Genomic DNA, 24410 nt, shown 5'->3' on the forward strand with positions numbered 1-24410 from the left:
TATATTCTCACTCGGCCTATTCAGAGATTCAGTCTACTCGGCCACTTTGTTTATTCGATACTTGTGCTATTCATCCCACAGTCTAGTTGAGACTCAACCTATTCTGCCACTTCGGTAGGTCAGTTTGTTTGGTACTCGAGGGACTTGACACTCGACTTGCTTAGCAACTCAGCCTACTCGATACTTGGAACACTCGACAGGCTGGTGTATTTGGCACTCGATCACTCAACACTTGGCCTGCTCAACAACTCGACCCGTTCAACAACTAGGTTCACTTGGTCTACTCAGCCAACTCAGCCAATCTTTCCTAACAACTCATTCTCTAGCAGCTTAGTCAAGTCCATCTCGCAAAATTTAATTAGTCTGAACTTAAATTTTAACAAGTTTAAATTTAACAATTTCTCATTTATTTTCGCAATCTTAAAGAGTAAGATTTGTTGGCTAATATAAATAAAAAATTATTGAATTTAAAATTATTGAATTTAGACTTATTTGATCTATCGAGATGAGCTTGACTAAGCTACCAAATTGCCGAGCTATCGAGTGCTTAAGCTGGCTAAGTAGGTCAAGTGTTAAATGAATCAAGGTGCTAAGTGTCTGAGATGTCGAATAGGCCAAGTGTTGAAATACTGAATAGGTCAAATTGTTGAGCAAGCTGAGTGAGTCGAGTGTTGAGTGTCAAGTAGCCTGATTAAGTCGAGTGCTCCAGCTGTCGAACAGACCGAGTGGCTGAGTTGTCAAGTGGTCGAGTGTCAAGCTGCTGAATGGGTTGAGTGTCCGAACAAGTTGAGTGCCAAGTGACCAACTGTCGAACAAGTCAAGCGCCGAGTGGACGAAGTGGTTGAGTAGGTTGAATCGTTGAGTTTTGAGTTGTCAAGTAGGTTGAGTGACTAAGTAGATTGAGTCGGCCGAGTGGGAAGGTGTGTTGAGCGTTATTGAGGCTCATATTAGATAATTTCTTTAAAATAGATTCATCCACTTTGGTGGTGCTTAAAAGTTTCACTGAACATCTATTTTTCAAGATGTAATAACTCGATCACGTTCGCAACCAAACACTAAAAAGAGCAAAGAAAGGTGGTGAAAAGAAGGAACGTGGTGTTTGTTTGTGGATAAGAGCAATGATATGCAGCATGAAATCAACATGACACACTGCATGCAGTGAATCCCACATCCATACAGTGGGATCCACAGCCATGCAGTTAAGTGTGTCATGTTGATTTCATGTTGTATTTTTTCATGTTGCATACCATTTCTCAATGGATAAATGGTCATTGCTACGCTTTGTCGGTTGGTTTGAAACACCAACAACTAGTTAATGGTTGTCCGTTTTGATCAGCCATCAATGTGTTTGATACCTTAAGTAATAATGTCTCTCCAACGAACGACTCACAACCCGCAAGTCCAATAACCCAATTTTGGCATCATTTCTACAAAAGGTTATATTGGGAGCCCAAGCTTGAGCACCCTGTTGTGATATCCCCAAGCAAATATTTGATACTCCAAATTAACAACTTTGATTTAAATAAACCTCCCAACTTTGATTCATTTATAGCTAGTCATATTAAATGAGAAGCATGATGTCTCCTAACCATTATATTCACTATTATGAAGGGAGCATAAATCTTGTGATGAGAAGAAAAAAAAAATGAACAGTAAAAAAAGATTAAACTGATGTATGTAATTTGGTTCAATCCACGTTGCGATACCACAACTCCAACGGTTCAAGTCAACTTACTGATGAAATAACTGACAAGACTCAATCATGTTGAATGGATCTCATCAAATATTTAGACTACAATGTAACTTCAAACAGGATATGAAGACAATACGAGTGGGCAATTTCCAATGAAACTTCATCTATATGATCTGAGTAAATCTAGAAGTATATAAGAACAATGCATATACTTGTAACTTTAGGCTGGACGGCATCACTCCATATAGTAGTGCTGGCCTGCAATCAAGAATGGAAACAGCGACAACAACGAACTCATACTTTGCGGATTACCTTGCTGCTGCTGCTTCCATTCAATGCAGTGCGTAAACTGCACGTAGAATATTGCAAAATTTCCTACTTAGTTCCAGTCTGAAATGATGCATCTTTTTGTTCCCACAAGTTGCTGGAGTAACAGCATTCTCCAACCATCCAATATAGAATACTTGAGATGTCAAAGAAAACCATGATATGTAAGAGGGCGAAGAACTTGCAGCTAAAAGCCACTACACAAATGTAGTAACACTAGTGGGTTTATCAAGGAACTACTTCCACTTCTTCCATGAGTTATCAAGCTTGAAGCACCTGACAGTGCAGAATATGACCCTTCAATCCACCACGACCTGCAATTGAGGACCACAGGCTTGCTACAAAGTTCTTCAGTTGTCCTTTCCCTACATTTGCCTCCCACACACGAGCACTAGTTGTCTCTATGTTATTTCCTGGATTTGCAACATCAACAATACCGATGCTCATATTGTTTCGGATGATACCAAGCTTACCATCAAGGGAAACAAATGATGCAGCTTCATAGGCCTGAGAATTTCCTAGATGATATTTGCTGTCGACAAACTTGCTCCAAGAATCTGTCGCCCGTTCAAAGACTCTAAGCTTGCAGCCATCTCTGCAATCTGTTGCAAAAACCCTTCCATTTAATGAAATGCAGGGATTTCGCAAGCCGGTAATCAACCCACCATGAATGGCAGACCAGGAGTTGGTAGAAGGTATGTAAACTTCACTCACAACCTGGCGGTGAGAGTCAATCCCTTTGAGAAACCATTTGCCCTCGTAAACAACCCCCACATAGGGCACCATTGCAGTGCCCATTTCAGCAATGAATGCCCACTTGTTTTTGTTAGGATCATATACTTCAGCTGAATGAAGAATTCTTTGATTCCCTTCACATTCACCACCAGCAACATAAAGGCAGTTGTTTACAACACATGAGCCAAAAAGATGGCGTCTTCGGAGCATATCTGGAGCTCTGTGCCATTTGTTTGTCCGAGCATTGAAAAAAACAACACGCCTCATTGATCCCTTTGATGGATCTTTACCTCCAAATAAGTAGAGGTAGCAACCACTAAGAACAGCACAACCAAAATCAAGTGCTTCTGAATAATCAGGAGGGAGGGGTGGCAGTGGTTTCCAGATTTGATGGATAGGATCAAAGGCGTGCCAAGATATCTTTCCATCACGGTCTCTCCTGATGACATATACCCATTCCTCTGCTATGCCTAGATTTTTCCTGAGGGAATAGAAGTAATTGTGAGATAAGAGTTGGTTCCATCTTTTGCAAACTAAGCGAAGGTTATGGTGCTCAGCTCGAGGAACCCGAATCAAACAGGCAATAGCAAGATCATCAGGAAGACCAGGTAAGAGGGGTCCCTGGTTTTTGTTTCTCTCCTTCCGTGCGATATGTTGTCTTGGTCCCATGGGCACAATTTCAGGTTGGCCACATAGCTTAGCTCCAGGAACAAACTTTCTAGCCCCCACAACTGTTTTCAAACCAGTGTCTACTTTACAGTAACACGAAACGGAATCAACCTATAATTAACATGACATTGGAACACTTCACGACTGCATCTTATGTGAAATCCAAACAAGTAAAATATTTGAAAACACTTGTAGATATCCCATCATCACAATGGAACAGGAAAAGTATAAACATACTCCAAGCACCTAAAACTATCCAGCAAATGACTATAAGATTACAGTGGTTAGAGGTGCTAAATGTGAATGATGCAATGCAATGAAGAATTTAGATTCAGTAACTCAGCACCATGATTATGCTAGGATTCTACAACAAATTTGACTCAAATATAAAAGAGGATTAACTCTCTCTGAGTTACTGAAAAATCAATCAGATACGAGGGATTATCACAAATCAGTTATCCAAGAATGTAGCTGGTGAAAGCAAACTGGATAAATATGATGAGCAGGTTTAGATGATGAGTCTAACTGGCAAACAAATTAACATTGGCACAAAAATCTATCTGAAGGTTATATCAGTTGGATTCAATCAGATTGGCATTTTCCAATCCCACAACTGCGTAATCAATTCTAAAAGTTAATAACTAGTCCCATGAAAAAACTTTAAAAACATACAAAATTTGTCACATTTTCAGAATAAAGATTATTCTTTACCTAGTTTATCATATGAAATACTTCCAACCATGTGTTGAGGGTGCATAGTGAACCTATTTCTAGGTATGGGTTTCTTTGTTTTTGAGGACAATAAAATGCAAATGAGGAAAATAATAATGCAAACAAGGAAACAAATATTGAAGAAAAGAAAATAATTTTAAATAAAATAAATTAAAGAGAACTTTCAGATTGGTTCATCCGCAATAAAGAAATTATGACAAATACACACATTGAACGATGAAGACCAAAGAAGACTTACTTAATTAGCAACAATAAAATAGAATAAAATTTATTTAAATATAGATAATGATATAATAGGGAATAGAATCTAATAATATAGGAGGATCCATATACTTAATTAGCAACAATAAAATAGGATAAAATTTATTTAAATATAGATAATGATGTAATAGGAGATAGAATCTTCAATATTAGAAATTGAAAATCTTTAATTTTGTACATTTGTGATTAAAGGAAAGATAGTGGAAAACTTTAAGGACAAAAAATATTTAAAACTGGCATATCTACAATAAATGGAAATAATAAAAAAATTATTCAAAATTGGTGCATCTGCAATAAATCATAGATTTGATTTTTGTTATTTGATAATTAATACTTTCTATTTTAGTAAAAAATAAGGAATAATTGCAATCCGTATTAGATTAGTTTATTTCCTTTATTTAGAATATTTATTTTCATATTTATTGTCGAGTTTAGTCTACAAAAGGAATTTAGAGTCCTGTATTTTAATTATCTTAGAATTAAATATAATTTTCAATTTGACTTCTCTAGGTGAGGTTATTGCCTTATTTGCATCAATTTCAATCTTAGTTCCTGGGTGGTTCGACAGTTCAAATTCGGTGCTACGTCGCAATAAGAACCACAAGAATGTAAACCATATAATAAGTAAAAACTACGCCATAGAATACAACAATATTTCAAGTATGACTTTGGGTATCATAGATACCCTATTTACAGAGAAACAATCCTAGCTGCAAGTTGAAGAGCCACCTTTAGTCCCTTGTTTATGACCACCGTAGCCAGCCATAATTCCATATGGTAATAGGGCTAACATGTCCATTTTAGCTTAGAGTTCAGATGTAATTCTTTGGTTACTTTATCTTTACTAGGAGAAGCTTATTCTCAATTGTTATGCTGTATCCTTTTCTCAAATTGACTTCAAACCTTTCCAACTTAAAATTCATTATAGACTTCTAAAAATAATTTCATGTTAGTATGGAATAGTAAGATTCAAGGGAACCTATATGAAATAGTCATCCTTTTAGCCTCTGCAAGGACATGCTGCTCATCTACTTTTATAGCTAGCCAAACAAAGTTAGTGCTGGTGATCAATAAACAGTATGGATCTGGCTTTGCGACTCTTTCTGGTATAAATTTGAGGAGAAAACTTTTTGAGAAAAAATATTAATCTCAAGAAAGAAACTCTATTCAGTTGATGAGTTACACAAAGATTAATTCTAGAAGTAATTAATAAAGGTGGAAAAGAAGCCAGATAGGCTGATAATGTTGGCATCGGAATGCCTGGACTCGGATTTAGATTTTAGATCTACTTAGAGGTTCAATGACAACCTAGCTGCAAAATTTGTCAAACGGAGTAATTCCTCTTGGATAGTTGGTTGATCTGGAGGATCGACAAAGAGGGATGATCTCACCAAAAGAGACCTCCTAAATGTTGTAATCTCGAGGATCTTACTCATCACTAAGACAAAGGAATGATCGTTTAGAATTTTTTGGATGTCGTGATCCACAAAGGATCCCAATGACTTACTACCATCTACCATCTCTTAGGAATGGTTTTGCATTATAGATTCTCGTTTGTAATTTATAGCTGCTTTCCAAAATGAAGTTTCATTTTCTAGACTGGATAATACTTCTTTCACCGTCCTAGGCTTATTTTCTAACGAGTAAGTTAGGAAATTTGATCCAAAGTTCTTAACTACTTAGACTTTTTACCATGGCACACACACTTGTTGATAAAAGCAGTATCATGGATTCTTTTATTAGGACCTCCACCCTTGTCTTGCTTACATTGAAAGGTGTATTCTTTGATTCAATAATTGTCCTTCATGTGCATTGAGAATTTATGATTATGAACCAAAAATTGATATGCACTACTATTATTTGCATAGCCAATAAATAAGCAATCAATTATCTTAGGCCGAATCTTGATCTATTTGGGTTTGGGTAGCTAAACAACCTACATAATTTGAGATATTTGCAGGAAGACTTGTGTGCTTTCCACAAGTCATAAGGAGTTAAATCTCTATTATTATTAGGTATTTGGCGAAGAGAATCACTTCTCTCCATATGTTTTGGAGTAACCCTGCAATAATCAATATGTTGTTCATCGTCTCCTTTAGTATTCAGTTCTTGTGCTAGATAAGGCCATTAGATTGAGACATTGGAGCCATTATTTGATGAAAAATGTCAGATTTTGAGCAGAATTCATCAAATGGTTATTGAGCACTTCTGAGGGTCTCATCCTTGCTTTATTGCAAGAAGTCACAGAGTACAATCATTGATAAAGGTGACGAACTACTTCTTCTCACCTCTTGTTTGGACAAACTTCAAGTCACAAATATCACTATAAATGAGTTCGAGAAATATTGTGTTTCTTTCCACCATAAGAAACAAAGCCTTGACAATCTTCGCCTCTACACAAAACTTGCACTTGTGTTGTTTATCAAACTCAATTAATGGTAACAAGTCCTAATTTAGGAAGAGTTTGATATATACTGGCAGAGCATGTCAAAGATCAAGAGTCTCAAGGAACTAAAATAATTTTAACAATATTATTAAGTTTGGGAACACTTGGAATTACATTCAATTAGAATAGACCCCTACCTTGGTAGTCTGTACCTACAATCACTCTACTCTTAGTTATTATAATTTTGTCAAAGTTGGAGACTAGTCAAAACCTCTTCTAGATGAGCAGCAATACCAAGATTAGATATATTTGGAATATCCAATACATGAAGCACATTTATCTGATCCGTATGAGTTTTTTCCCAAAGGATATCTTGAATACCAACTTTCTAAGTCTGAAGAGATGTCACAAGGTTCCCTATAAAGAGGTTGCATCCCAATATTGGCATGTAAGAGTGAAAACATTTCCCAAACTGCACAAGCGTGTCAAGTTGCTATGGTATCTATCCACTTCTCACCGAGGATATTGACTTCATACACTACCGTAATGAGCTTGTCCTTGGTTTGGTCGTGCTTGTTGGGCTTCTTTCCTTTAGCTCGACAATCCTTTGCTCATTAAGTTGTCTTTCCATCCCCTTGAATTTTTTCGCTTTCGAACGATTGTCATCAAGTTTCTTTCACTTCTTTCCAGCCCCCAGCTCTACCAGGTTTGCCCAAGCTTTCATCTAGAGCTTCCCAATAACTTACTTCTCAGAGAACCAATTGTACTTCTTTATGTGAAGTCGTATGATAAGGTCTTGTGAACTCATCTTCCTTGAGATAGTTCTTCTCGGAGTGCCAATTGTACTCCTTTATACGAAGTTGTATGATAATGTCTTGTAAGCTCATCTTCTTGCGCTTGTGTTTGAGATAGTTCTTGAAATCCTTCCACATGGGTGGCAATTTCTTGATGATCAAAGTTGCATGGAACGACTCTCTAAATTGCATCCTTTCTAGGTGGATGCCATGTAAGATGACCTAAAGTTCCTGCACCTAGTTCATCACTGTCTTGCTATTGACTATTCTAAAATTTAGGAATATGCCAACTATGAATTACCTCAGCCTGACATCTTTTAATGTGTACTTCTTATCAATCAAGTCCAAAAGAATCCTAATCATCTTTGATTGGCTATATACATTGTATAAGTCATCGCCCAACTTATTGAAGATGTAGTTCTTGCAAAGGTAGTGGTAGTTACTTTATGCTTTCAATGGGACATCCCTTTTTAGATCATCACTATTAGGTTTAAGAGGGGCATCTTCGCTTGAAAACCCCATGTGGTTAAGTGTGGTGAGCTAGAATAACATCTTCTTGTAGTGAGCACTCGAAGTTAGTACCAAAGAATTCCTCAGACCTTTCTTGAAGCAATGTCGAATTGATGGACAGAGTCATCATTGCTTCAAGTGTGAAAATCTCATCTGAAATTGTTGGCACCAGAGTGTCTAGACTTGGATTTGGATCTTAGATATGCTTTGTGGCACAATGATGACTATGTGGCTTTGAAATTTGTTGACGGCTGTTGGTTGATTCCGAGGATCGAAAACAAATTGTCTAAGATGAGGGATGATCTTATAAAGAATTACCAAGCTATGATCTCAAGGATTTTCCTCATCATTAAGATGACGAGACAATTGCCAAGGAAGGTCTCCTGAGTATCATGATCCATGAATGGTCAATTCAAGGGTGACCAAATTTGTTAAGTCAAGGTGAGAGTTGGACTCTATCTTTAAGATGGGATTGTATTGTTGTGTTGCTCATAATGGAATAATAGTCGACTCCCAAGATGCACTAACCTCCTCTGTAGAAAAGTAGCACTCTGAATTTGATGAACTGTTGAATATCCTTGCCTCATTCGCTAAGAGGCAGGAGAGAATAGTTCAACCCGAATCTTCGAAAAGGAAAAGAAAGAGAGAACACTTCCATTCCTCTAATTGTTTAAAGAGCAGCGACCTAAAACACAAAAACGATGACAGACATTCCTCCTTTCAAGTAATCTGAGCAGGATGAATACGGCAATTGCAAATATCAGCCACATGAAACTCATCATAACAATAATCTTTGCATTTTGACATCGAATCTTGGAAAAGGAAAAGAAAGAGACAACAGCTCCATTCCTCTAATTGTTTAAAGACTAGCGACCTAAAACACTTTTGAGACAACACAGCTTCTCAGACTACAAACGCATCCCTTGTTCCGCTCCAGAACAAGTAGATTTAGCTCAAAGCAGTGAGAACAAAGCAAGTCATGACTATACTACGCATTCGAAAGAGATGATTCATTTGCGTCGGCGAAAAAGATCGATTTACCTCCAACTTACCTCTGATCTTCCGTAAATCGACAAAAAAAACAGATAAAAGTGCTTAAAAAGAGGGGGAAAGTTTTTATTTTTGGCAACCATTTCACCAATAATTCCCTAAGTAGAATTCGATAAGGATCTCGCCTAAAAATCCTTACACAGACAACAACATATCCCAATAGGAAAAAGGAAGCGAAGAGAAAATATACCAGCGGAGCTTGCACGCGAACAACGCGGTGCGAGTTGGGCAAGCTTTCCGGCGCCGTCCTTTCCATTCCTCTAACCAAAAACTCCTCAGCAGATCCCGAGAAGCGGAAAGGAAAGAAAAAAGGATAGATATCGGTCCCGAAATCGTCCTGCTTTCACACTTCTTCCTTCCTATTCCTTAATCTAGCTCTCTCTCGTTGGTCTACTCCGCTCATTGTTTTTTTCTGGTTTGGTGTACCAAGCCTATTTAGTTTTACAATAAATTTTCATTTTACCCCTTTCATTTACTCCATTTCACAAAACTTCAACCAAAAATCTATACCACCCCATTAATAGAGAAGGTGATCACTTAGTAACAACAATCAAATTTTTATCCCATTTGAGATCAACTATATGAATATGCATATATAGTACTTATCATGTTCCCGAGACAATGGTGCAACGGTAGGACATTCGGGTTGTAACTCAGGGACCCGCGGTTCGATCCCCAGCTACGGCGTATTTGCAGGAATTTTCCTCCAAATGGGGAACACAATCAAAGGATGCTGGGCATCTGGATTGGCAGTCGTATGCACTTCCCGATTTACCCTGGTAGTCGGTGGGAAACTTCCGTGGGACCGGACCGACCACCCCCAGAGATGTTGGCTACTGGGATTATCATTTTTTTTATATATAGTACTTATCATTCTGGGGCAAAGTTTAGTTGGTTACTACAGGATAGATATTGCTATAATAGGCAAGGATTGATTCGTCAAGAAAAAATATCCTTCCCAAAGTGACTAACTTAACTATAATTTCTCAATTTACCTATTCACATATGATCGTAAGTCCGACCACACAATAACCCAAATATGTCTACCTACTATTTCAAACGATCAAAATTATCAATTTATCAAACTATCCCTCAAACTTTTCAAAATGGCAATTAGTTTTGTATTTTGGTTAAGTATAGGGTGGAGAAAAGTATCAAAAATTCAATATATCGCACATACCGTACTAAAATATATCGAACCATACCAATATTATCAGTATGCCAAAATTTTTGATATAATATTATACTGTATTGAATTTTTTGGCATTGATATGAGATTTAGTATTTTGGTATAGTATATACCATACTGATATAGAAATTTTATTATAAACAATATAAAATGTATATCATATCGAAAATTGAGTATATTGAAATTTCGATACGATATCAATATGATTTTTTTTATACCGAACTTTTTGATACAATATATGGTATACGATTTAAGATTCAATATACCGTACCTAACCACCTAGTTAAGTGAGATTTAATATTATCAAATTAATCTAAAATAAAATAAAATAAAATATCTAAAATCTCCTTATAAAAATCCTTAAGCTCACCCCTTATCTAAACAGTTCAAAATTTTCATTCTCATCCTTCTAGCTCTAACTAAAACTCTCTTAATCTCTTTAATATTTTATATTATTAATATTTGACAAATCTTTCACTCTAACCCTAATAATAGAATATTTTTATTTTAGCAATAGTGAATTAGAGATTCATTAAGTCTATTAGAGACTTAAGTAGTTGACTAAAAGAAATTTCTATTGGATTGGTGTCCAATCAACTAGATATGAGAAAATGGAGTCAATAGAGCAAACTTTAAGCTATAAGAGTTTGCATGACTATATTCATAAGTTTTTTTTAAATATCGTATTAACATTGCTTAAAGATCCTAAAGGGCTTAGACAATATTGAAAACTTTAACTAAAGCTCTTAGGGTGCGTTTGGTTTAAGTTATGATGTATAACCTTGGTTATGTGATTACCTGGTAATCACATAACCAAGGTTATGTGGCATAAAACATAACCTAATGTTGTTTGATTTACTTTATTTATTTGGAGGGAATAAAACATAACCAGTTTTATATTTACTATATTACCCTTTATTCAATTATATTTTAATATAATTCATTAAATTAATAAATATAATTTGGTAATTTTATTTTAATAAAATAATTTATTAAAAATAATTATTTTAATAAAATAATTTATTAAAAATAATTATTTTAATAAAAAAACATTAAAATAATAAATATAATTTGTTAATTTTATTTTTAAAATTTAAAATAAATTTATATATTTTAATATAATAATTTATTAAAATAATTATTTTAATAAAATAATCCATTAAATTAATAAATATAATTCCTTAATTTTATATTTTTAAATTTAAAATAAATTTTTATTTATTTTAATAAAATAATTTATTAAAATAATTATTTTAATAAAATAATTCATTAAATTAATAAATATATATGATAATTTTATTTTAATAAAATAATTTATTAAAAAATTATTTTAATAAAATAATTTATTAAATTAATAAATATAATTTGTTAATTTTATATTTTAAAATTTAAAAAAAAATATATTTTTTTAATAAAATAATTCATTAAAATAATTATTTTAATAAAATAATTTATTAAATTAATAAATATAATTCATTAATTTTATTTTTTAAATTTTAAAATAAATTATTTTTTAATTTATAAATATTTAAATTAAAATTTGTTGAATTAATTAATTCGATTTTAATTAGATTTCGTAGTACATTTTAATTAATTCAATTTTAAAATCGGAGGGTAATCATGGAAAAAATTTCGTTAACCTCCGAAATCGTAGAAAACCTTAGACCATAACTTGAACCGGGTTATAACCCATTTGCTGATGTGGCGGTAATGTTATATTACTTGGGAATCGATCATAACTTGAATCAAACAAGGTTATCAACGATAACCTTGGACAGATAACCAAGGTAATCATAGATTATCCCCAACCAAACACCCCCTTAGGCTTTTTGTTCTACTCAGCTTACATTTCATTCTTATTTGTGAGGGGAGATTAAATACATGTGTTGGTATATTTTTTTTTTTGTATGTGTTATGTTATCATTTTCATAATTAGTTCAGCCCGTCATGCCAACGGCTCCACACGATCAGTCTCACGACCATATATGAGGAGGTAAATCAAGAAGCTGCAATTGATCATGACGAGACAGGGCATTGCCTCGACTTGGTCGAAATTCGACTCTTACCCACTTCAGCAAGTCTGTCCCATCGTAACCAACTTAACTATGACCATTTCCATTACATTTATACTTGATACGAATAATCGAATACACATGATAACCTACATGAGAACTAACCTTTGAATTGCCTTTTTTTTTTTCTATGAGATCTCAATAAAGAAGCATTAGTTATTCACCACTCCCCCTAAGTGCCTTTTGGATCGACCATCTATTTTTGACAATATCAAGTGTTCCGGTCAAATACCGCGGATGGTCAAGCCATCAATATTCAACGAGCAGTTCGACATAGATGATCTCTTAGATGAGCTAGGACGCGGGAGATGATAAGGACCTGAAACACATTTCAAGGAGAGGTTAGATCGGTGCTGGAGAGTCCTGGCAGACCACTCAGACACTCAAGCTAGGGTTCTGAGGAAGATAATAAAATGTGGACGGGAAAGAAGATAATACTAACAGAGTTTTTAAAATCGAACCTAGAATATAAGGTTGTGGTTGGCCGAGACGAGACGAGGTTGACCGAGACGCCGAGACAAGGCTGGCTGAGACGATTGAGATGACCGAGATGAAGTTGAACGAGATGGCTTCGGAGCCCAAGTGGGGGTCAGGATCAAGTCCATGCTGCGTCCGAAGTACGGTCTGAGTTCGAAATGACAGATATTCCACTCTGATGGAATCAGGTCCTTGTTGACCTGTCTTGCCATATTGATTCGAACTTTGATGTTCGCATGACTCTTAACTTTTTTTTCCGAAAGGAGCCATGTCCTATACGACACCCGCATCATCAAATACGGCAAAGCAATACAAAATCAACTTTTGACCAAATTTTAATATTAAGAAATATTTTCTAAAAATTTAAAAAATATAAAAGTGATATATCTTATGACTATTTAGAATATACTTTGTGATTTATAAAAATTATATAAGCATATCAAAATATAATTAAGTGTCAAAATAGAAATAATAATAAATGAATTTGCAAAAAAGACCATAAAGAATCATAACATAATTAAAGAAACTATATTTACTTCTAAAGAATTAAATTCAAACCAAGACTTCGTGTCTGAACTTAAAAAAATAAAAGTAAAGGTTTTTTAGACAGTTATTTTCTTTTAGAAAACACAAATTGCAATTTTTAATGGTCTTTTCTATTAAGCCGGAAATCTCAAGTCGTAACAAAAGGCTACGCTCAAGTCGTAACAAGAGGGTTACAGGTGATATATCATATCAAAAATTATAGGGTACTATTTTAAGAAAGATAGATTCACTATTTCAACGTTCTATTTGAATGTAGTGAAGATTAGATTAATTAATAGGAAGGAAAGAAAAAAAAAAGAAAAAACAAGAGAAGGGATGTAAAATATTTATATTAAGAAAAAGAAAGTCTATTAACATAACATCCATGCATTATCCTATTTGAGAATAATAGAAAAGAAATGAAGTTAAATATATAAAAATATAAAAATATCTTTACTTTTTAAATAAGATAATAATTTTATAAATATAAATTAATTACTTTTTAATAAAAAATTAATTTTTTTATAGAAGAGTTTATCGTATCATTCAATACTCATAAATTTAATTTATATATTTATATTTTAAATGAACTATGTGCTCAATATGCGCAAGTTACACATCACTTTGAGAAGATATTACTTTATTAATTTTTTTTATTTTATAAATTTTCTATGAAATATCATAAATATTATATTATTAAACATATGATAATGATTTCAAATGACGAATATATTCTCAATTGGAAAACAATTAGTTTACGGATTTACTAAATAAAGAAAAAATTTATAGTTACCTAACAATGAATAAAGATTTTGATAAAAAAAGAGAGTAAAAATACCAAGTTCAATGAAAAAAAAAATTAAGTTAAATAAATTATTTAAAAATTAATATTTAAAAATAAAAATAAAAATAAAAATTATTTAGAATTGCCTTCTTGTAAAAAAATTAAAACTTATTCTTCCTGATCCTTCCTTCCTTTTTCTCTCACTGTTTTTCAAAAAGGTTCAATTCTGTTCTTCTAATTTCCTTTCTGTGTCTTTTCCTTCCTTGTCCTTCTGTTCTTCTAATTTCCTTTCTGTGTCTTTTCCTTCCTTATCTTTTCTATATCTTTTTTACAAATAAAGTGTTAGACATATGACGAAGTAGACAATGCAGGCGATCACCAAATTATATAATGCCCAAATGTTGATATCGTACTATTCAGAAACCTTATTATACTATTTCTGACAATTTTTGCTGTCCTCGCGTTCGCACTTGTCGCTAAATCTGCCCTAAATCCTAGATCAGCCTATTCTGCCATGCATCATTCCTTTCTTGCTCGTTCTCCGTTGGCTGTTTCATCGATCGACGGAGACTGGAAGGTATGCCCTCGATCTACACGCGGTAGTCTTTTGTTTTGTTCGATTCGAATGATTGAAGTTTCTATTTGTAGATTCAAATGATCATTTCTTTCCGAAGGGCGAATTATGAATCTGTTCGTCGAGTGGATCTTTAATGTTCCTAATTGTGCCAGACTTTCGCTTGTGTATTTTTCTTGTAATTGATAATGAATGTTTGAGCCGGTTCTTTATGGGATACTTTGAAATATTTAGAGTTACTGCATCGAAGCTGGATCTTTTTTATGAGTGTCTTACGAGATTCCTGTTCTTTTTTTTTTCCGCGGATTAATTTGATGTGAAGATTTTCATATTTGTATGAACTTATTCGATAATTATGGGGACTAAGAAAATCTTGTATTCTATATATTTTAAAAGAAAATTTCTGATTTTAGATTTTCAGCAATTGGTGGGATTTTCTTTTCTTCCAAAATTTTTTGCTGGAAAGGAAGATGCTGGATTTGGTTTTTTATTTAATCTTATGAATTTAGTCTGTCTCTATTTCAACTTAGTTTCTTCCTCAAATGGTTTCACCCAGCTTAATAACGGATTTTTCATCTGTGTAATGCGACTAATTGCTGCGACCAGAGTCCTTGAAAACTAGGAGTGAGTAAATATTCAGTCAAACTGAATAAATCGATTAAAAATTTAGTTCAATTATTTTTAAAAAAAATCGATTAATTCAATTCAGTTTCAATTTTAAAATTTCTTATTCAGTTAAATTGAATAAATTGAATTAACCAAAATAAAAAAATAATTTTTAAATTTTTAAATAAATAAATTTATAAATCTTTAACTAATTGATAAATTTTTTATAATATTTAAACAATTCAGTTATTTCGATTAATTAGGTTGAAAATCGAATTATTAAGCTTTTTATTGGTTTGATTTATTTGATTTTTATTTAAAATTTTGGTCGGTTCGGTTAGTTTAAAAATTTGGTTCGGTTCAATTTTAAATACTCACCCCTATTGAAAACTTGCGGTCAACTAAACTGCTTTCCTTTGATTCATGGAAAACCTTCCCGTTGAAGTCATTGGTAATATACTAACTCATCTTAGAACTGCTAGAGATGTTGTCGTTGCATCTTCAACTTGCAAAAAATGGAGACAAGCCTTTAAGAATCATCTTCATGCGCTTTCCTTAAGATTTGATGATTGGCCCAGTAATATTGCTACTATGCAGCTAGAGGTCATTATGACACAGATCATATTCCAAAGGGAGGGATTGGAGTGTCTTTCAATTCATGTGGACAGTGCTCATGAGTTTGCAGCTGCTTCAATCATTGCTTGGCTCATACACACCAAAGAAGCATTGATACACACTAAAGAAGCATTGCGGAGTTTATCCTACAATGTGCGTACCACTCCAGACGTGTGTTCTAGAGAAATACAGTCGACGGAATTTGAAGGCTTTAGAAATTAGTGACCGAATTCTGATTCGGTCAGTAATTTTAACGATAAAATTCTAATTCGGTCAATAAATTTAACGACGGAACATGAAAATCAATAGCTAAATAGTGACCGAATTCAAATTCGGTTGCTAAATTTAGTGATGAAAATCCAATTCGGTCGGTAAAATTAGCAATCGAATTCGAATTCGGTCACTAAATCTAATTACGATGAATTTTTTGTGATTTTTTAAATCGGTCACTAATCGATCGTTAATCGAATTTAGCGATCGATTAGCGACCGAAAATTTAGTCGCTAATCGGTATTATTTTTGTAGTGAGAGTCCTTGACTCTTAATGCCATAGAAATTTATTCTCAATCTTTAATTGAGCTAACTAGTCCTACCTTGAAGTGCATATTTGCAAAGTCAGTAGTTGTGGACGAGATAATTTTTATAGCAGGTAATCTTGAGAGTTTGCACTTAAGTGCCTTGAACCTTAATTTTTTTGAGCTAATTGGCAAAAATACTCTTAAGCATCTGAAGATCTAATTAGCGATCGAATCAGAATTCGGTCATTAATTTTAACGATGGAATTCTGATTCGGTTAATAAATTTAGCGACGGAATGTGCAAATCAGTAGCTAAATAACGACCGAATTTAAATTCGGTCGCTAAATTTAGCGACGAAAATCCAATTCGGTCAGCGACCGAATTCGAATTCGATCGCTAAATCCAATTATGATAAATTTTTTTATGATTTTTTAAATTGATCATTAATCTAATTTAGCGATCAATTAGCGATCAAAAATTCGATCGCTAATCGGTTTTTTTTTAGTGAGAGTCCTTGACTCTTGATGCCATAGAAATTCTCACTTCAAATTCTCAATCTTTAATTGAGCTAATTAATCCTACCTTAAAGTGCATATTTGCAAAGTCACTAGCTGTGGACGAGATAATTTTGATGGCAGATAATCTTGAGAGTTTGCGTTGAACTTTAATTTTTTTGAGCTAATTGGCAAAAGTACTGTTAAGCATCTGAAGATCTAATTAGCAATCGAATCAGAATTCGATCGCTAAAATTAGTGATCGAATTCTGATTCTATCGTTAATTTTAATGGCGAAATTCTGATTCAATTGATAAATTTAGCGACGGAACATGAAAATCAGTAGCTAAATAGTGATCAAATTCAAATTCGATCGCTAAATTTAGTGACGGTAATCCAATTCGATCGCTAAAATTAACAACCGAATTTGAATTCGATCGCTAAATCCAATTCGGTCGCTAAAATTAGCAACCGAATTCGAATTCGATCGCTAAATCCAATTACGATGAATTTTTTTATGATTTTTTAAATCGGTCACTAATCGGTCGTTAATCGAATTTAGCAATCGAAAATTCGATCGCTAATCGGTATTATTTTTGTAGTGAGAGTCCTTGACTTTTGATGCAATAGAAATTCATTCTCAATCTTTAATTGAGCTAATTAGTCCTACCTTGAAGTGCATATTTGCAAAGTCAGTAGTTGTGGACGAGATAATTTTGATGACAGATAATCTTGAGAGTTTGCACTTAAGTGCCTTGAACTTTAATTTTTTTGAGCTAATTGGCAAAAATACTCTTAAGCATCTGAAGATCTAATTAGCGATCGAATCAGAATTCGTCATTAATTTTAACGATGGAATTTTGATTCGGTCAATAAATTTAACGACGGAACATGAAAATCAGTAGCTAAATAGTGACCGAATTGAATTCGGTCGTTAAATTTAGCGACGGAAATCCAATTCGATCGCTAAAATTAGCGACCGAATTCGAATTCGATCGCTAAATCCAATTACGATAAATTTTTAATGATTTTTTAAATTAGTCGTTAATCGAATTTAGCGATCAATTAGGGATCAAAAATTCGATCGTTAATCGGTATTATTTTTTTTTAGTGAGAGTCCTTGACTCTTGATGCCATAGAAATTATCATTTCAGATTCTTAATCTTTAATTGAGCTAATTAGTCCTACCTTGAAGTGCATATTTGCAAAGTCAGTAGTTGTGGATGAGATAATTTTGATGGCAGATAATCCTGAGAGTTTGCTCTTAAGTGCTTTGAATCTTAATTTTTTTGAGCTAATTGACAAAAGTACTCTTAAGCATATGAAGATCTAATTAGTGATCGAATCAGAATTCGATTGCTAAAATTAGCGATCGAATTCTGATTCGGTCGTTAATTTTAACGATAAAATTCTGATTCGATCGATAAATTTAGCGACGGAATATGAAAATTTGTAGCTAAATAACGATCGAATTCAAATACGATCGCTAAATTTAGTGACGGAAATCCAATTCGGTCACTAAAATTAGTGACTGAATTTGAATTCAATCGCTAAATCCAATTACGATGAATTTTTTTGTGATTTTTAAATCGGTCGCTAATCAATCGTTAATCGAATTTAGCGACCAAAAATTCGATCGTTAATCAGTATTATTTTTATAGTGAAAGTCCTTGACTCTTGATGCCATAGAAATTCTCACTTCAGATTCTCAATCTTTAATTGAGTTAACTAGTCCTACCTTAAAGTGCATATTTGCAAAGTCAGTAGTTGTAGATGAGATAATTTTGATGGCAGATAATCTTGAGAGTTTGCACTTATGTGCCTTGAACTTTAAATTTTTTTTGAGCTAATTGGCAAAAGTACTCTTAAGCATCTGAAGATCAAAGATGTCAGGGTTACTCATTTGTGTATCAGTGAGAACATGGACCATTTGAGGGATGCCGATGTGAGTAAAGTCTTTATAGTGTTGCCTAAATTTTACCAAATGATCTTGAAAGCATATTAACGATCGAATCAAAATTTCGTCGTTAAATTCTTTCCTCATCATACAATCCTACAATTATCGACCCAATTAAAATTCGATCGCTAATTTAACGACCGAATTTTAATTTCGATCGTTAAATAGCAACCGAGTTTTAACGTGAATCACGAATTAGCCACCGAATTCATGCCCATTGCTAAATTAGCGACCGATTTAATTTCGATCGCTAAATTAGCGATCGAATTTTAATCAGTAACTAAATCCGTCGCTATTTGTGATTTTTTTTTGTAGTGTAGTGTTTGCTAATGAGGACCAGGTCATTGATCCTGAATGTATTGCCGGTTCATTTCTAGAACTTAAACATCTAGCATTAAGCTATGAAATTATAGATGGGCGGCACCCTATTGAGCTGCAAGACTTATTGACACTGGAGAATTTTGATGTATTAGAACTGGGATGGACTGTTATAAGCAAGAACTTTGGGCATTGGGTTTTTCGAATGATTGAAAGATGTCCAAAACTGAAGAAGTTAGTCATCCACAATGCACTTTCGGAGAAGAAATTGCGAGAAAAGCGTCAAACGTTGGCCATTATTGGCTCGTTTTTAGTTGCTCTCATGAGAAAATATATTTACGTTGACGTGCAATTTGTAGATGAATGATTAGCTACAAGTGAATAAGACATTGCTCTCATGAAATTCTTGCTGGTGTATCAGAGGTAGAGGTGAATATTTGGTTAAAATCGAACTGAACCGAATCGAATTTTTTTAAACTAATCGAACTGATTAAATTTTTAAATAAAAACCGATCGAACAAATTAACCGAATCGATAAAAGACTTAATAATTCAGTCTTCAACCGAATTAACTGAAATAACTAAATTATTTAAAATTATAAAAAAATATCAATTAATTAAGGATTTATAAATTTACTTACTTAAAAATTTATATATTATTTTTTTTATTTTGGTTAATTCTGTTAATTCAGTTTAATCGAATAAGAAATTTTAAAGTCGAAACCAAACCGAATTAATCGATTTTTTTAAAAAATAACTGAAATTCTAAAATAACTCAATTGAATTTTTAAATTTAATCGATTTAATCGGTTTAATCGAATTTTTACTAACCCCTGGGTGTATCCGATGGAAGGCACAAAAAACATCATTTTGTATGCTCATTTCTCCTTTTTCTTGGACATAAAATACAAAAACATCATTTGGGTTTAGCTGAATGCAAGTCACTTTTTCATTCCTTTAATCATCTTTTTTTCCATCTTGATTCCTATTTTCTCCAGGCACTAAAAAAACATGATTAGCGACCGAATTTTTGATCGTTAATCGGTCACTAAATTCAATTAACGACCGATTAGCAACCGATAAAATAAATCGCAAAAACATTCGTCATAATTCCATTTAGCGACCGAATTAGAAATTGGTCGCTAAATTTAACGACCAAATATGAATTCGGTCGCTAAATTTAGCGACCGATTTTGAATTCGGTCACTAAATTTAACGACCGAAATAGAGATCGATCGCTAATTAACGATCGATTTTGAAATCGGTCGCTAAATTTAGCAACCGATTTTGGCAATCAATCTATAAATCGGTCGTTAAAGTTAACGACCGAATTGAAAAAATAGTTGCTAATTCCGTCATTAATATTTTTTTTAAAAATATTATTATCTCATGATTATAGCACATACAATCAATATTAAAACTTTCTCATACGATATATACCATCCACATTTTAAATACATATTACAAATTTATTTAAATAATAAAATAATTAATTTTTTATTGAAGGGAAACTTGTTCATACATAGAATTGTGACAAGAATAATCTTTGAAATAAAAATATCAAACAGAAAATAACAATCTTATTTTCTCTAATACCACCGTCTATCGACCTCAGCAGCGACAAGAACCAAGCAGAATGCCATGGCAGTACCTCCACAGACGCAATATACTAGTCATTCCCAACAAAAGCATCACATAAACAGAGTCACTCACTGCAACAACAACCACTCACTGACCTCCCTGTAAACCTTGAGTCAGACCTCTGAATTGGAACCTTTTGCAGCAGCCTTCTTGACTAGAATAAGAGTTGCAATAGACTGCATCATCAGATACCTGCCACCGGGTGCAAATTAGACAACTCATAAATAATGAGACTAGATAATAATGAATTATAAGAAATGAAAATGCAGTACCAAAAGTAGAAATGGGAATACTTAAGAAGAAAACATAATTACGTAGAAAATGCATCCTCTGAGTTGGTTGAATTTGATGTTGAAGATACTACAGACAGCAGCATGAATGATGGATATAGGTTATATGCCAACTAACAGTTCCAACAAGATGTTGAAGAATGCAGTGTCACTTGATATCTTGAACAGTAACTAAGTAGAATAGCAGTTCCAAATATATATATATATGATATATGATATATGAGTCTGACTATATATAGTATATCTATACTCTATTAGAACTTTAGAAACAGGATTCCTTGGTTATGTATGTCTAGGATTCTTTTGTTATTTGTCTTTTATCTACAGTTGTCAAGTACTGCATACTGAGTGGTGTGCATAAATTTTGTGCTACATTTAACAATTATTTCAATAGTATATAATTTTTAAACCCATGATTATATCTGCTATCGGATAAATCAACAAGCAGCACAAGTAATGCTGTGTCCATAAGTTATTTCAGATCACATATATCTTGTATCTGATAGCATTTCAACTGTTAAATAGATAAGAACAGTGATGAATCTTGTCATCCACAAGTATCTAAAACTAAAAATCATCAAGATGTCAGAGAGGAAGAGGATAAAATTGAGAGAGAGGAAGAGGATACTCAGAGTATTTATAGATACAAGAGGACAATCTAGACACTCCTCTAGATTAATGCATATTAACCTCTAGACTCTACATAGGAAAATTGTGATACAAGAGGAAAAGCTAGACACTCCTCCAGATAAATGAACATCAATTTCCTAGATGCGATGAATATATTCTAGATACAATGAAATTTATTCTATCCATTCATATGCATATATAGAACAACTAAAATATTTGAGTTATATATTTCGAACACAAGGGACCAGAAGACTACATGAGACTCTTGTATATAGTAAGAGCAGAATGAAAAAGCGAAAAACTAAAAGGAGCAGTGAATTCACCTGTTCAAATTTTGTTGTAATGTTGTTGCAATCTGAACTTGAGTTCAACTCTGTTAAGCAAGCAAGAGAAGTTCCAACCAGCTTCTCTGCCTGAAAGATCCATTCAATATAGAGTAACTTTCAATTTGTCAATGGTAATATTAACAGACTGCATCTTAAGATGAGTTGATTTTGCAACCTGTGAATAGCCAATAGATAGTCGTTTGGCATAATCATTTGCTACATGTTGCTATTCTGTTCCAGTGACTGCATGATATTGTTGAGCAATAGAGAAAATTGACAAGAGACCATTGGTATAATGTACAATGACAATGAGAAATTTCAAGCTTTCTAGCTTCATGGAGGAAGAAGATTACCAGATAATAGCCACTCATCAGTCTCACATAACCTTTTAAGGTTGGTCTACTTGTGCAGTAACCAGTCCAGTATGCATTTGGATTATCTGCATAACTAACATGCAGAAACAAATTTGAATGAATGACCATATCATACACAATATAATAGCATCTGCAAAAAATGATATTGAGCTCACTCACAGAAAGAAGTCATCAGTCTTCAAAGGCCAGGATTCCTTAGATGCGTACTTTGCATCAGTATAGATGGAAGGTGTAGAATACAAGGCATTGACCCGCCCAGCCTAGAAAAAGTCAAAAGCATGACAGACAAACAGTATTACCAAAAAACTAGAAACTAAGATAGTGTCATCCAGTCTCAAGCATGACAATAGCATAAGTAAAAATAAAGTGATGTAAATATACAAAATTATAATAGATGCCTATATTACATATCTAATCAAACAAAAAAGATCCTTAGGTTGTCATGATTACAGTTTAAAACTAAAAAAGTAAAATATGAATCTATCTATTAATCCATGAGGCTCGTTAAAGGTTCTCCAGTTCCATCTGTGAACAACCAAGCGTTAGTGTTTATGGAAAAAATTCATTAATCATTCTCAAAATATCTCAATATATATATTGAACCATAAATATAAAAATAAATATACCTCAATCTATCTACTTATCTAGAGCATTTGGGTCTTCAGTGTCTTGTGAATCGAAACAATGCGGCACGGGATAAGCAGAAGGACTAACGACTGACCAGCGATCTTAAAAATTCTCGAAATTGACGATCGACTTGTGCTCTAACTCACTCATCCATCACCCGCTCTGACTACTCTACAGCCAGCCTGACTCGCTCATCCATCACCCGCTCTGACTGCTCTAATGTCGTGACCTGATGCTCGCAGTGCTTGATTTTTTAATCATAATTCTTGCACTTCATTGGATTGAGAACTGGATCGACCCCTGGCCCTAGGAGCTATAACATGATCATATGCGACCCGCGCATGGGAGCCAAGGCCGTAGAGGGCGTTCTTCTTGCTTCCACCAACCACATCAAAATATATATCATTTATAGCTTCATCTGATAACCTCACTAAGTCACCCCCCTCTACATCAGGTTGAGATGTCTGTGCAACTCGATTAGTTATATCATCCTGTTAAAAAAATTAATAGTATTAGAAAATAATTAATTAATAAACCTAGTCATGATTAAATAGTAGTAATAGTAGTAAAATGTATATTCTTACATCTATGGCCTTCGATCTCGCATCTATAAAAGTGTCATCTTTTTTTTATGCGTACTGTGAAATATCTCCCAGCAAGTACCGGGTCTATGTAAATTATTAGCCTGAAAAAAATAAAATAATTAAAATTTAAAAGTTATGATGTCATAAAAAAATTTAATGTTATTATAAACTTACCAAATCCATTGCATGCTCTTCAATAGATTTTGATCCAGCTGTATGTTTTGAAAATCCCGTGCTCGTGTCACCAGCATCAGGATTTCTATTGTTTTGAGCAGTTATTGAATTTCGCTGTCATTTTTCTACAACCCAAATCCTTTGTCATTCATCCTATACCTCATCTAGCATATATGTAGGTTTTTTTTTTATTTTTTCTTCATTTATACATCAGATCTTTGTACAATTTTTGATAATAATTATTTCATATCTTTTTAAACTCTTCTTCCTGATTTGGCTCCTAGGTATAAAAATATCAAAAATATTAGTATCAGACAATAATGGTTAGTAAAAATCGGTCACTAAATTAGCGACTGAAATTTAATCAATCGTTAAATCCGTCGCTAATTGTGAGTTTTTTTGTAGTGTGACATTGTTCGCTTGAATTTTGATTACAAGATTCCATATGAATAATTTGGTGATATTATTATAGAATAGTT

General features: G+C 33.4%; 1 protein-coding gene and 1 pseudogene across 1 annotated transcript; one reads left to right on the top strand and one right to left on the bottom strand.

The window, feature by feature from the left end:
- Positions 1 to 1646: 1646 nt before the first annotated feature.
- LOC141844325 (F-box/kelch-repeat protein At1g55270-like) lies at positions 1647 to 9479 on the bottom strand. The gene is made up of 2 exons (XM_074732362.1): positions 9348 to 9479; positions 1647 to 3535 (listed from the first exon to the last, which is right to left on the bottom strand). The coding sequence occupies exons 1-2, from the start codon at positions 9411 to 9413 to the stop codon at positions 2282 to 2284; spliced, it is 1320 nt and encodes a 439-aa protein (XP_074588463.1). The 5' UTR covers positions 9414 to 9479; the 3' UTR covers positions 1647 to 2281.
- A 5239-nt stretch (positions 9480 to 14718) lies between these two features.
- On the top strand, positions 14719 to 19653 carry LOC141843942 (F-box/LRR-repeat protein At1g67190-like; annotated as a pseudogene).
- The last annotated feature ends 4757 nt before the right edge of the window (positions 19654 to 24410 follow it).

This window comes from Curcuma longa, chromosome 13 (assembly GCF_044706935.1).
Source record: "Curcuma longa cultivar G26 ecotype Majalengka, Jawa Barat chromosome 13, ITB_CL_G26_1.1, whole genome shotgun sequence".
Lineage (NCBI taxonomy): Eukaryota > Viridiplantae > Streptophyta > Magnoliopsida > Zingiberales > Zingiberaceae > Curcuma > Curcuma longa.